The 14145-nt window shown below is 50.4% G+C and overlaps 1 protein-coding gene across 1 annotated transcript in view; it reads right to left on the bottom strand.

Moving 5' to 3' along the window:
• Ezr (ezrin) overlaps positions 1-14145 on the bottom strand; it is a 41809-nt gene that overhangs the window by 4149 nt on the left and 23515 nt on the right. The window contains exons 3-9 of the mRNA XM_028772722.1: positions 11756-11851; positions 10547-10821; positions 9922-10005; positions 8864-9010; positions 4699-4795; positions 400-563; positions 18-148 (exon numbers count right to left, since the gene is read on the bottom strand). Coding sequence (XP_028628555.1) covers positions 18-148; positions 400-563; positions 4699-4795; positions 8864-9010; positions 9922-10005; positions 10547-10821; positions 11756-11851 — 994 coding nt within the window. The remainder of the gene's footprint in view (positions 1-17; positions 149-399; positions 564-4698; positions 4796-8863; positions 9011-9921; positions 10006-10546; positions 10822-11755; positions 11852-14145) is intronic.

Raw genomic sequence — 14145 nt, 5'->3', positions numbered from 1 at the left:
CAACGGGAGCCCCTGACCTTTCTCTGCCCTCTTGGTCTTCTGTTCATAGTCCTGCAGCCGAAGCATCAGTTCCTCCTTCTCCCGGAGCATCTGTTCCTTCTCTCTCTCTACGGTTTCTCTCCTCTTCTTCTCAGTTTCCAACTGTTGTCTAGTATAGGGAAGAGGAAGAGACACCGGGGAAGGCTCAAGACAGACCCAGACCTGCAGCTGCTGGTCTCCCACCACAGGCAAAGGGATGCCACAGCCTGTGTCTGGATGGGTTGTGACAAACCAGGTGAGAGAGCAGGTCATGGGGACGGTCCCTGCTTGATCCCAACTGTGCTGCTGAGCAGCCATTTAAGGACGCAACTGTCCAAGCCCGGGGTCCCAGGTGGTGCTGTGTCCTGCCTGGCCGCTCACCGCTCCAGCTGCTTCTGGTGCTTCTCCTCCCGAGCCTGGGCCTTCATCTGCTGCACCTCGATGGTGTCGGGCTTCCTACGGCGCATGTACAGCTCATGGTTCCCCATGCAGAGCTGCAGGATCCGCTTGTTAATTCTCAGGCGTGGAGCGTAGAACACAAAGTCCTACAAAACAGACCAGGGCGGCCTTGGCTTCAGCTCCTCCTCCGACAGCCTGCTTTCCTCAGACCATACTTTACAAGTTTCTCAACCTTCTCTAAAAGGTCAAAGGCCACAGAGGGGGCCACTCCCTGCATTCCGAAGATATACTCAGTGGGTCGGGGAAGGGGATTCTGGGAATGTGTGTACATCTACTTGTATATCTGTGGTGTGCCTAGCATGGGTGTGTACATGCTAAACCTCAGCCTAGACAGGCCTCTCTTGCACTGAGAAAGCTGGTTATCACTGGCCTCCCAGTGTACCACGTTTTGGTTTCTGCTTCTCTGGCTCCCCAGCCTGTCGCCATCCCGCCTTTCCCATTCCTCCGTGTACGCTACGCCTTAACTTCTGAGCTTCCGGTCTCCTGCCAAGCCTGTCCCCTCTCACACTGGTACAGACTGCCCTGATCTCCACTGCTCTGGATTCCTGAACCAGGGATTACCACTGCCTTACAGTGCCAGCCCTACCAACCATGGAGACCCCTGAGCCTGCTCTCACACCTTTGAGCATCCGTCACTCCACTCTGTCACTCAGCCTCAGGGTCATAGAACAAGAGCAACAGTATAATGAGAATGTCATAAGACTAAATCAGACAACACTCACAAGGGACTTGGGACAGTGTGTTAATAGTACCTGGGACAGTAAACCCTGACTGCCATGCATGGGGCTACTTGGGCCAGGTGCCTTATGTGCTCACAATGGAGGCAGTTTCTTCCTCAGAGAGGAGGGCAGAACATGGTGTTTGGATACTCTGTCACTAGTATACACAGGTTGAGGGCCATGGTCACAGACTTTCTTGCCTCCTAACTTCTTGCTCCTTCCAGGATTAGTTTAGGTTACATGATCTGTTTAGAAATGCTTCCTGGTTTCCTCCAGCCATCTGGAGGGAAGGTGAGCCGAACACAGCAGTGTTCCTTCCACCAGCAGAGACTGACAACCAAAGAACACACCAAACATGTGGTGGCTGGTTAGCTCCCCTGTCTACATGAGGCCTCCTGGAACCCTCAACTTCCTGGGTGGGGCTCCCCTCTGGTTTCACAGACTGATTATTAAGTCACTGGGTTTCCCAGGGAGGAGCCCACAGAGCTAAGAGAAACAGGAATTTTTATTACCCACCTATCTATTACTACACAGGAGAGAACAACCTTGGCTCAAGGCTTCAAAGGCTCAAGTCCCAAAATGTTCCACTGTGACTCACAAGTGTGTGCAAAGAAATGCACCAACCCCCCCCTTCAGAAAACAACCAGTCACATCGATTCAAGAGTCAGAACTACATACAGGTTAACATGAGCCTCCCCAAACCCCTGCCTACAAGAAATTGACTCAGAAACTATTAGAAAACACTCCAGAGTTAGCAGTCGGCAGCTGGGTGGGTGAGGGGAAGGAATTTCTCCTATGCCTTTGAAAAGAAGCCAGTTATGACTCCAAGTTAGAGTTGTGAGTTCAAGTCCTCAGAGAACATTTTAATGCAAAAAAGAGACAAGGGGAGGCTTTTTTAGCAGATGGACAACCCAAGTCCTAAAACCAAACATCAGGCAGAAGAGCAAGAGAAAGGGAACCCAAGACACCCCAAATCCTGTCAGACACACTCCCAGGAAGCTCCCATGAGGCCAAAGTCCAATTCCAGGACCATCTGGGGTCTGTCAGAGGAGTTCCTGAGGAGGCTACCCTGAGCAACCAGCTTGGCAGAGTCCAGATATCTTCTAACAGTGCAAAAGCCACTGAGCAGCTGCCAGAGAGCTCTCTGCCTTTCCCTGGGGGCTACGGAATGTTCTGAAGGGAGAGGTAGCTGCCCAGACATGCTGAAAGGGAAATGAGATTGGAGGGCCCACCGAAAGGTCAGAACGAGGCCCCAGACTGCTGTGAGTGGGCAGGGAAGACGCTGCCTCCTGCCTTACCCTCTAGAGAAGTTTTATAAATTCCCAAGGATCCCTTTGCAAGGCGGCAAAAAGAAAGAAACCCTACACCTCCGCACCTTTGGGGTTTCTGCTGTCGTTTATATTATAGTCTAACCTTGAGAATGTGGTTTTCTTGAGTCCCAAGTAAAACACTGGGATTAGGCATGGCCACTCCACGGCCCTGGGGAGGAATGGAGGGTCACTGCTTCCGTGTCACCCTTCAGCTCCCAGACTAACACTGCCTCTGCATTTGGGTCTACATTGAGAGGCCTGACTACCCTCCTTCCCTCCCCTCAGCCTGCTTTACTTTTCATCTGAGGGGTGTTGTTAGATTCGCCCTCCCATCACAATGCAGAAGTGCATCCGTCCATGGCCGCAGGTCAATCCGGGAACCCCGGGCTCCTGGGTTGCATGCTTGGTGTGTGCTGGCTCAGGGGTGTTGGTGTCTTCCTCTGTTGCTCCCTCTACCTTATTTTTTGAGGCAGGGTGTATCCTCGAACCTGGAGCTCAGAAATTCAGCTAGATTGGCTGGCTCTGAGCTCCACAGAGCCTCCTGTGCCCGGCTCACTTCCCCTCGGCACTGGGTCACACATGCCTCCAACTGCACCTGCTGTTTATATAGCTGCTGGGATACAGACTCAGGGCCTCATACTAGCACGGGAAACACTAGACTGACGAAGCAGTCTCCCTGGCAACCATTTCTATAAGGGAAGCTTCCAGCAGGGCTGCCTGATAGTGAACATGTATGCACTAATTCCGTCAGATCAACCACGACTGTGTCTGCATTCTTGGGCTTTCCAAAGAAAGCTAAAACGTATGCCAACATACATGTACACAGTCTTCAACTGTCTAGCCCCAAAGGACACCTGTCGGCTGAATTAAAAAAAAAAAGAAAATGTGTCAGCAGTCTACCCAGACTTCAGAACTATTTTTCTAGCTGTGTTGCCTCACTGCCCACAGAACATGGGTTCGTTGTGACCCTCAGTTGGGGTGGTGGGAGGAGCTGTTACCATGGAGCCTGTATTAAACAGCTTAATTTTAAAGGACTGAGTGCTCGCAGAGTGGAGAAGGGGTCACAGGTTTATAAACAGCAGGAGACATTTCAATAAAGAAAATACTTTCACAAGCCAAGCGGGGGACCTGCTGACTTTACAGTTCCCACAGCCTAGCTCACGTGCCGCCAGGAAGTGACTGTCCATACGCTGAGTGTTCCAAGCGGGTTTACAATTTCCAAGGGGTGCTCAGCCCTGAGAGGCTTAGCAGACATCCCCGGTGTGGACACAGGCCATGCTAGCCTCTCTAAGCTTACCGATGTAACTAGGGAACAACAACAAGACACGGGGACCCAAAGTCTTTCCCAATCTACAACTGTGGCTTTTAAAAGCCAGAGGAAGCTTTTTAAAAATTACACTTAAAAAAACAAAACCTAGAAGAGTTCTTGCTATTTCTACCTTACAACAGTTGTGCCTATATGTCTTCAATATTCTGACCCAACATCAATTAAAAGTTTAAATGTTGACAGAATTAAAACCCAAATAAAGTTTCACAGTGCATTGGTCCTTTCAGCTCTTATGTTATACTCTGCTGCCCATGTGGGCAGAGTACATGCCTGTGACAGGCCAGGGTGACCACAGGAGAAGGGTGGGCTGCCCATCGCAGACAGGAAGCAAGAGGCAGAAGGGAACCCCTGGGGACCCACCATGCTCTGAAACACTTGGAACAGTTAACCGGTAAACCCAAGGCAGTACAGAAAGCCAAATTTTGGTCCTTTGGACTTGAAGGGGGCTCATTGTCTATCCTCCAAACAACTACTGATGAAACACAGGCATGGGCTCCACCCACAAGTTGGTACCAGGGGTAGGCTGGCTAGCCACATGAAGGTTGGGCAAGCCGGGTGTGCCACAGCAGAAGTGTGTCATTTTGAGAAGCACTTATTATCACTCGGTCAAGGTCAATGAGAATTGCTCTTTTCTCTGTATGAAGACTGAGATTACATCATTGAGCTTTGCATGGACACAGCTGGTCTCCATAGCAACCTCCCACTGCAGCGGTCAGTCACATGGCCCAAAGATCTCTGAGCTTCCATTAGAGGGGAGCTTGAGGAACACCGTGTGCTCTGGACACTAGGAAACCTCAGTTTTTGTCCTGAACACCCGGTTGGCTGGGCGACTGGAAGCAGTGACCCTGTCTACACTTGAACTTACAGGTGCCTTCTTGTCGATGGGCTTGATGACAAACTTCTTGTCGTTGAAAGAGATGTTCCTGATTTCACTCCAAGGGAAGCCGATCTTCGGGGTCAACCTGAGGTTGTAAGAAGAAAAGCAGCAGTTGGTTAGATACAAGCTCACATGTTCTTGGACTGAGGGACCTTAGCGAATCTCTTCACTTAAAATACAAAGCAAAGTCCAGGATGCATAATTAATAATAATAATTAATAATAATAATTAATAATACCAAGTTCAGAGAGCCGTTACCCTTCTAGGTTCAACCCAGTGGTGCAGCCACATTTTAGTTCTCTGCCTCGGGCAGCTCACCCTGGGTCACCGTGTGGTAAGTGGACTCTTAATCGGGAACACTCTTTTGTCCGATTTGACCTCCCCCCAACCCCCACATGCCTACCCTACCCAACTTCTCGTACTGTCAGAGCCCCCACTTCTGTTCTGCTGTCTGATTAACTCCCTACCAGCCAGCTGGCACTCTCTCCAGATATGTCAGCAGAGTTTTTACTCAGAGCTCTAAAACTATACTTTCAACATAGGGCTCCAGGCTGTCGACACGGTTCCTTGTCCCCTGTGCCCCAGGCCCCTTTCCTTCCCGCTCTGAGACAAACCAGCTTAAGTGTTAAATACCACGTTACTTCTGGCTTTATAAAAACATGCTTTGTTTTCCAGATGGGCCTTCCTTACAGAGAAGCTGCTGACCCATGAGGTGGGCAGGGATGGGGGTGGATTCTACACCTCTGGCTCTCATTCTATTGAAGTCCACCCTCCTGCCTGGCTGGATGCTGCCCTGTGTCAGTCCACGGTAGCTGAGATGACACAGAAGCCCTAGATGGCCTTACTACACAATGTCATTACACCACTGGCCTGAATTCTGGCTTTTCAATCAAGAGATGTCAAGACCACTCTGCTTTGCTTAACCAGCCTACTCTCCAACACTTTACCAGAAGTAAGAGCAATCTGGAAGGAAAGACAGATTCTCAAACAGACTCTCAAACCACAAGCACTGCCATCAAAAGCTGTCCTGGGCTGAGGAGATGGCTCAGCGGGCAAGAACCTTCTGGGCACAAGTGTGAAACACCAGAGTTCACTGTTCAAATCCACAGAACTCATATAAAAAGCATCTGTACCCGGCACTGCGGCTATGGAGTCTCACCAGCTGCCAGACTAGCTCCAGCCTCAATGAGAGACCCAGTCTCAAGGGAAGAAAGTGGGGCATGGTCAAGCAGGGCAACTGGGGTCCTCCGGATTTTGCACACGCACATCCGCTCCACGTGTGCATATACCACCCCCACACTGTCACATACACACACCTAAAATAAAAATAATATAATAAAAAAGAAAAACAACAAAACAAACCCTGTCATTTCCTATGGGTTCTACTTGGAGCGGACTGCAGCTAGGCGGGAGTCTGGGGAGGGATTCGGTGCCTAACGACGTAACGGGCAGCGTGGCTCTTGCTTTGGCAGCAAAAGCTGAGTCAAAAACACAAGGCAGCCTCGAGAGGCCACGAGAGGGCTTGTAAGAATGGCAGGTGGCTTCGAGGGCCCGGCAGTCATGACACAACTGCAGACGTGGTGGACATTGGCCAGGCATGGATGCTTCTTCTACGGCTTCCTCCTATCCTACCTCACCCACCGCTAGCATGCGTCACGGCACTCGTTCTGTCACCTCGCCGTCACCCATGGGATACAGAACTTTCAGCAGTATGGTTTTGTCGACAGGTCTAAGAACACTTGAAATACAGCTACGGCCTGGCCCTGCCACCATTTCTGTCTGTGTCCCCCTTGCAGGGAAATGTCAAAGCATGGTGATGTCAGGCAGCCATTTTTAAAGCACTTGCCCCAGACCCCAAGAGCAAGACCTGGTAGCAGAAGAGCTAGGAACCAGGGGGTAGCTATTCAACCCACAGCTGCATGGTCACACAGCCAGGTCAACATCACCAACTCTAAAAACCCAAGGAGTCCAGGCTCTGTCCTGCAGCTTTTGTCTAGACAGGTCTCACTAGTTTCTGACCTAGAAAAGCCAGGTGTCCAGCCTCAGCAGGCATCTGTTTTTCCACAAAGCTCCCCCAGGACCCACTCTCTTAAAGGGAGCCAAGACCTACACTTCATGATGGTGACCCAAGGCGGGACGGGGACAGGTGTGCTGGCAAAGACTAAGGATTCAGGGCCAGCCCTGTGTGCTAAGTTAATTTATTTTTGTGTCGGATTTGGTATGCGAGTGTCAGGGGGAATCATAATCCAGCCTAACTGGACTTCTGTGCATAAGGCTCATGGAGGGGTGGACTATGTCTGCCTATCTCCCATTCCTCCTTCCTAGCCCAGAAAGGGGACAAATGCTTTCAGTACCCAGGCTCCTGTTGAATTGTGTGACATATATCATAAAAGGGGGGTTCCTGGGAGACATGTCCCAGCCAGAACCCATTTAATTTCAAAATGGCCATGATAAGATGTATCTGCTTGTTTGTGTATCGGATTACTCATATTAACAATGTATCAAGAATATCCAATCCCCACCACCAGTTCTATTAGTGAAGGATGCAATTCAACACCCGGTCCCCTAGAGCTCTGGTCCCTCCAAGCCCAGAACAATCTCCTACAGCTACTGCAAACGGGAAAAGAACTGGGCTGTTAACCAACTCCATGTCCACTTAAATGCTTTTCCTCTGAAGACAGGGCGTGCCTTCTTTAGAGGGTATGGTGATGGGAACAGAGCTGCCTCCTGCTACCAGGAGAGAAGACGGAAGGCCACTGGGAGAACGGCGAGGGCAGGGCCCAGTAGAGCACAGTTCACATTTTACTTGGGAAAAAAAAAAGCAACATCTCTGCGGTGGTTACAGGCTGACATCAGCAAGTTCCTGCCTATAGCTGTTTCTTACAGCTGGAAAAACCTGTTTGGACAGCCCTCACCAGGGCTTGTTACAAAATCTGGCTGTTCAAAAATGGAGTTATGGGACAGAGGCAGCTTCCCGCATGCATTTCCACCAGGGCCAGAGCCCGGTGTTCTCTGACCGTCTGACTCTGTGCATAGCTCTTTGACATGGTAATGGTTCACAGGCCCCAGGTTCCACTCCAGGCTTGGAGGAAGGCCAGTGGCCTGGCTCTGAGACTCCTTCCTCAGATTCTCTACCAACACTGCGTCACCCAAACAAGCAGCAAGTCCTCCACAGCCGTTTCTGGTTCTCCAAGGGTTCAGGGTCCCTGCAATGTTCTGGATGGGTTGTTTATATTTTTAGACAGGGTCTCACTATGCAGCCCTTGCTGGCCTTGAACTCACAGAGCTCTATGTGACTCTGCGGGATTAAAGGTGTGTGCACCACCATGCCTGGCCACTAACTGGATTCTTTATGTACATGTCCTTAGGCTCTAGAGAGACCATGGGGACAGGGTAGATCTGGGGAGCTGACAGGAGATGAAGCAGAACCTCACATCCTGACACACTTCACAGGACTCAGCTGTATCCCCGGGCTCTAGGCTTCTATGTTTCACAGAGAAGACCTACTAACGGGGACATCAAGCCCCTGGGACATTCCTGTCTCATAGCTCTACAGTCAGAGGCAATCTTCTGTGCTCAGGCAACCTCCAGGACCACCTCTTTGGTGAAGCAGGATGACTTTCCCTGGTGGGAAGAAGGCATCTCAGGGACAAACACCTGCAGCTGACAAGAGGTGCCTGTGCCAGGCAACTCTCTATGACTCTGATCACAGACAGTGTTGTTGGCTGTGAAGCAATTAGACACCTTCTGCAGACTCAGGGGATTTAGCTAATTGTTCATACATGCAGGCTGCTGCTTACAGAATCCTGGAGTGTCTGGTGGCATCATCAACATTCCTGACTGGATTAGCACAAGCCTTGAGCCAGGAGTCTACCCTGGCTAGGCAACAGCCTAGGAGCAGCCGTGGAAGGGGGAAAGTCCTCTGGGAGCTACCAATCTCTGCTTCACAGGGCTCAGAGTCCTGTTGTCGCTGCACTCTGGGCCTTCCCTTGCCACAGGCTCCTTGTGCTACAGAACAGATGCACAAGGTGCTAACTTTCAAGTCACCACTTAAGATGATGCTGCCACACAGTCTAACACACGTGGGACTGGCACTTCATCTGTTTTCCAGGGCTGCTACCCCAAGCTAAAATCAACGATCAACTTAACTCACTTGTCATCTTTCTCATAGATGTTAAGTCCAAGGGCATCGACTCCGAGCCAAAGGTCTGTTCCTTTCTTGTTTTTGATCTCGAAATAGTTGATTCCATACATTTCCAGGTCCTGGGCAATCTTCAGGTATTCTAGCATAGCACTATCCCTAATGGGAAAGAAAACATAGGTGTTAGAGCTCGCAGCATTTACACCCAAATACACAAGCCTCTGGGTACTCTTGAAATGAAGGGCAGTCACACAGAATAGAGCAGAAGGCACGGTATACAGGCAGGCAGGGCCTAGAGCTACCAAAAGCAGCAGGGACAAGCTAGGCCTGCAAGCAGTTCCATGAGAGGGGCCTGTCCTGAGCCCTGTGATTTATCTGCCCCATGAGTTCAAGAAGAACCCCTGATTTGCCCTGGTTTCTAAAGAGACAGGTTTTTTTCTTTTTTTATTCTCTTGCTAGGGATAACCCTGTTTCCTGCTTTCACAGAGCAATCAGGGGTCCCAAGAAAGGACTCTCAAAGACTCTTGGCCCACTCAAGGCCTCTGCGGCACACAGTCCCTGAGTCCTAAACTGCAAGGAAGTAGTGGGGGCTGTGCGCAAGGCCAGAGGCAGGGGCTGGGGTCTTCATTTGAGTAGCCGAAAGCCCCATGCCTCTGTCCCTTAAGTGTCACTGGCCTCGTCAACTGTGGTCCGTGCTTACATTATAGATAGTGTGTAGTACGTTAAGGCAATAGCCTTAATAATCATGTTAGTTACAGCTCCTCAACAAGAGACAGAATCTCTTGCACTGGCAACCAGCGCTACCCCTCAGTCAAATGAGTGTCAGCTACCAGGCCTTCCTCTGAAGGGTGGTTAGCACTAGCTAGCGTGTAAGGCTGCAGCTCAGTTGTTTCTGTCCCCAGGCAAGAACACCAGGCCTTGTTTAAAACACAAAACTCAAATTTTCTCTTCCCCAAGGGGAATCCACTTGTCCGTCTTGGACTTTACCAAGCACGAAGACCGAACACTGACCTGTCTGGAAGAACTACCTACAGTCCCAGAGAAGGCGCGCTGAAAAGGTAGGCACTTACTTGAGCATCCCTCGGTGTTCTGCGTGCCACACCTGGATCCGGTCCTCCCACTGGTCCCTGCTGAGCTTGTGCTGGTCCATGACTCTGGGTTTCGGAAAGGAGAGATGCGGGACTGTCACCCTTGAGGTCACTTGCCACCAGCATTCGACCCCTTACTGTTCTTTTGAATGGGACAATCATGGCTTTTTTGTTTCTACTTTCTGATTTTCTTTCTTGAGCACAAACCTGAAGATTTAGCCTTTCAAAGAACATATTCCCGCTGGGAGTTTTTAAAAATTATTTTAAATAACCCTTTCTTCCAAAGGGGGTCCCTTTTTGCCACCATTAGTAAGGACAGATTTTCCAGAGGTCAGGGTACTATAAACCAAGCAGAGCTAAGCAGGCAGGTCAGAAAGGGGCCTGCCTTTCAGACCCACGAGAGACATGGGACCCTAGCTAGGTCTCAGATAATCATCAGGGGAGTCTGCTGGCTCAGAACATTCCAAAGTGAGCGTTTAGGAAAATGCCAGCATCCTGGCTTAAGGGAACACTTCACCTTGACAGAGTTGCCTGTTCCCTTCTCATACCTCCTGCTCTCTCCTCCCAAAGCAGGGGGTTGTGCTCACCCAGCCCAGCCTTGGCTCACCTCTGAGGGATCAGTCGCTCGGAGCTGAGGTACCCAGACTTGTGCATTTCCTTGTTATAATCTCCAAACTTGGCCTGAACCGCATAGGAGCCTAGGAGCACGGCTGTCTCTGGGGGGCAGTAGATCTCATCACTGAGAATCCCTTCCTTGACTTGCAGAAAGAAGAGCTTTTGTGTGATGTCCTGGATGAGCTCCTCGGCCACGTCCTCAGGGTAGAACTTGGCCCGGAATTTGAACTGGACAGGGTTCTCCTTCCGAACCTCCTGTGCAGAGACCTGCGAGACGGAAGGCAGTACTCAGAGCCGACTTCAGGCCATTCCCGAGCACCAGTGACTCAAAAGTATCATGTAACTATCACTGCTATCACGTGAGAGTATCCCAGACTTGCTTCAAACTTGCTGCATTATGGAGGATGGTCTTGAATTTCTGATACTCTCACCTCCATCTCCTGAGTTCCAGGATTCTGGGTACAATCCCCCATGCCTGGTCTATCTAGGGCTTTGTGCATGCTGGGCAAGCATTCTTCCAACTCAACCACATTCCCCAGCCCTGAAATTCATGGCTGTAGGGTGCGAGGCAGAAATTCAGTCCAAAGCACTCTCCCACTCTGCTGGAAACTGGCTCGTCCCATCCTCTTTCTTGAGACCACGCTATCAATCCCAGAGAACTCATTTAGGAACGACCCCATGTCCTTCCTTCCCGCTATGAAGCTGGTCTGGCCCTGGATCACGAACTGACCCTCACCCCCCTTAGAGTGACACAGAAGGTGAGGTGAAGAAAAAAGCAGAGCCTGCCAAGGGTCTGAAGGAAATACACTTAGCTGATGATTTCATTACTGTGAGCGGGGTTGCCCAATCTTTGGAGCTAGAAGGTAATTTACTGCAGACTCAAAACAGAGCAGTGGCAGGTTCTGACGATATGGTGCGTGATTCATGATTTCTAGATTCATCTCATGAAAAAAGCCACTAAGGCCAACTAAGAGCGAGGCAGTTAACCATTACCTGCCCCAACAGGGGAGCCAGGAGGAGGAGTTAGATGTAGCCAAGATCTAAATCTAATCCACATTCTCTCTTCCTGGAAATGTGCAGCCTCTCTGTCTACAAAAATCTTTACACAAATAACAAGGAACAAAAAGACAAGGGCCTTGCTGAAGCATTCTGGTTTCAATGTCCACAGAGCAATAGCCTGTAAATAGTTAACCCTACTTACCTTTTTATCAAGTTTCAACCAGGTAGGAAATCCTTTATTGTCTACATACTGGAGGCCGAAGTACCACACTTCCCGGAGGCCGATAGTCTTTACCACCTGTGTGAGAGAGGCCTACCATGAGAAACACAGGCACCAGAACCAGCAGGTAGTTCCTCATGTGTCTGGAGTCCCCAGAGACAGAGACTTCTTGGTACAAGGAATGAGCAGAGCTTCAACCTTAACCTGTGACTCACAGATGTCAGGTCAAAGTACACATGACACATTTTAGCCTGAATCTGGCCAGACTCAGGGTTATCTGTATGTTATATAAATTCTCACTCACACCCCCTTACTCCAGGCTGCAGGGCAGGCCGTGACAAGCACACAGAACCAAGAGTCCACCTCATGAATGTCCAGGCACACCGCCCAGCATCAGGGCACCCAGGTGGAGTTAGTTCCAGGGTTGTAAGAGTAAGACAGGCAGAGGGCACCTGGTTGTTCTCGTGCCAAGGGCCTCCAGAAATATGAAATTCTCATAGCTCTGCTAAGATTGCAATCCAAGATGTAGCAAGGACAACAGAGGGAAGCATCCTGTGTTCTATTGTTAAAGATCTGCAGTGGTAGCCCTCATGAGTAAGGTCTTTAGGACAGTGACTGATCATCTGCAGAGCCCCAGAGGCAGGGGACTGGCCCTGTGGGTTCTCAGCACCCACGTCAGAAGGCTCAACAGCCATCAACTCCACCTCGAGGGGATCTGACACTCTCTTCTGGCTACTGCGGCCATCTGCATAGGTGCACACATGTAATTTAAAAAATAAAAATAAAAAAAGAACTAAGTCTCAAATTTTAGATATTATAATTTTAAATGGCGACATGCAACATTAAGCCTTTAGAAAAGATTACCATTCTTTCTCATAGACTGCCTAGCGATGCTGACAGCAGACTGAACACACACAGCCACATGGGAAGCCAAGTGCGATGGTACACACCAAATCCCAGCTCTCGGGAGCCTGAGGCAGGGTGAGAGTTAGAGACCGTCCCCAGCTATGTGGTGAGAGTATCTTCCCCAAGAGAAAGAAACCGTATCTACAAGGCAACTGCTTAAATTAAATCTGAAATCTCTAATAAAATCCTGGCCACACCATCACCTTTATCTGTGTGTACGTGTTGGGGGAGGGGGTGGGGTTTCTGAGGCAGATGCTTGCTACCACTCCCAAGTCTCTGCTTAGTAACTGCCCTGTGGCCTGTTCACCCTCTCCCTCTACTCACCCCACAAAACAGTGGGGAAAGACCACATTTAAGATTTCATCATGCGGTGGTGTGAAAGACTCAGTCTCTTTACTCTGCTCCCAGGGTCTTGCCCATGTCCTTCCTGCCGAGTGCAGAAAAGACTCCATGTCCACTCCTGCCACCTTCCTATCTGAAAGCCAGCACCTTATCGAGGTGACATAAGGTTACACAGGGAAGTCCTCCACACACGGCAAGCAGGTGCTAGCTCTAATACACTCTTCCCACCCATTCGCCAACTGCAGCCTCAGCCTGCAGTCCTAGGGACCTTGGCTTCCAAGGACCACTCAGAATCCTCTCCTGCATCTGTGTGGACGGACATGTCAGTCTGCAGGCATCCTGTGCAGCCGAGGCCACCTCTCTCAGTGAAAAGCTGGCCCCACGGCCCTGACTTGCTACCTCTTCCTTACTGTTTCCAATGAATGGTCTTCAGTGTTTTCATTTTAAAACTTGGGCTTCTCCACACACTTCCCTCAGTATATTCTGAAACCACGCCATAGGTCATAGGTCCTCCCTATGGGGAATCCCACGCCTCCAGAAAGCCATCTGGTTCCATTGCCTTTAAGGTCCTATGACTCATCTCTCAGCCTCACCCAAAGGAGTGTCTCAGCAGCTTGGGGGTTGGCCTCGGGAAGGGTTTGGGTGACTGGCTTTAGAAGGTAACGACAGGGGTTCAGTCAACCCCAAGCAGGAGCTGAAGTGCTGTCCCATCCCCTCCTGTCTCCACAGAACACCCACTCCCCATTCTTGCTCCATATGATTCTCCAGCTGGAGCCTGGACTGAGAGGGAAGAGGCCACTGCAGAGGCAGGAGCGAGCTTCCGGGACCTTGATCTGTGACTATGGTCGCGTCTCTCCTCTCACACTGGTTTCCCTGCTCTGCTTTGGAAGCAGTTCTGCCTGTGGCCCCGCCACTCACAGGCAGATAAGGACAGAAGTGCTAAAGAGCCAACCCTGGGAGCCAGGCTGAGGTCCTGGACACGGTGCCACAGGAGACTCGGGCTGCGGTCAGCATCCCCTGGAACTTTTTGGAGGTGACCTTTAGACTTCATCCTTAATCCAGCTTTGCCCCCTCCCCACCCCCCAGGAGAGACTCTCTTAAATCTCACTAGAAGAGAACAGCCT

The sequence above is a fragment of the Grammomys surdaster genome, unplaced genomic scaffold (genome assembly GCF_004785775.1).
Source record: "Grammomys surdaster isolate TR1022 unplaced genomic scaffold, NIH_TR_1.0 218, whole genome shotgun sequence".
Lineage (NCBI taxonomy): Eukaryota > Metazoa > Chordata > Mammalia > Rodentia > Muridae > Grammomys > Grammomys surdaster.
The sequence above is the reverse complement of the archived record's forward strand: the minus strand, read 5'-3'. Positions and strand labels throughout refer to the sequence as shown.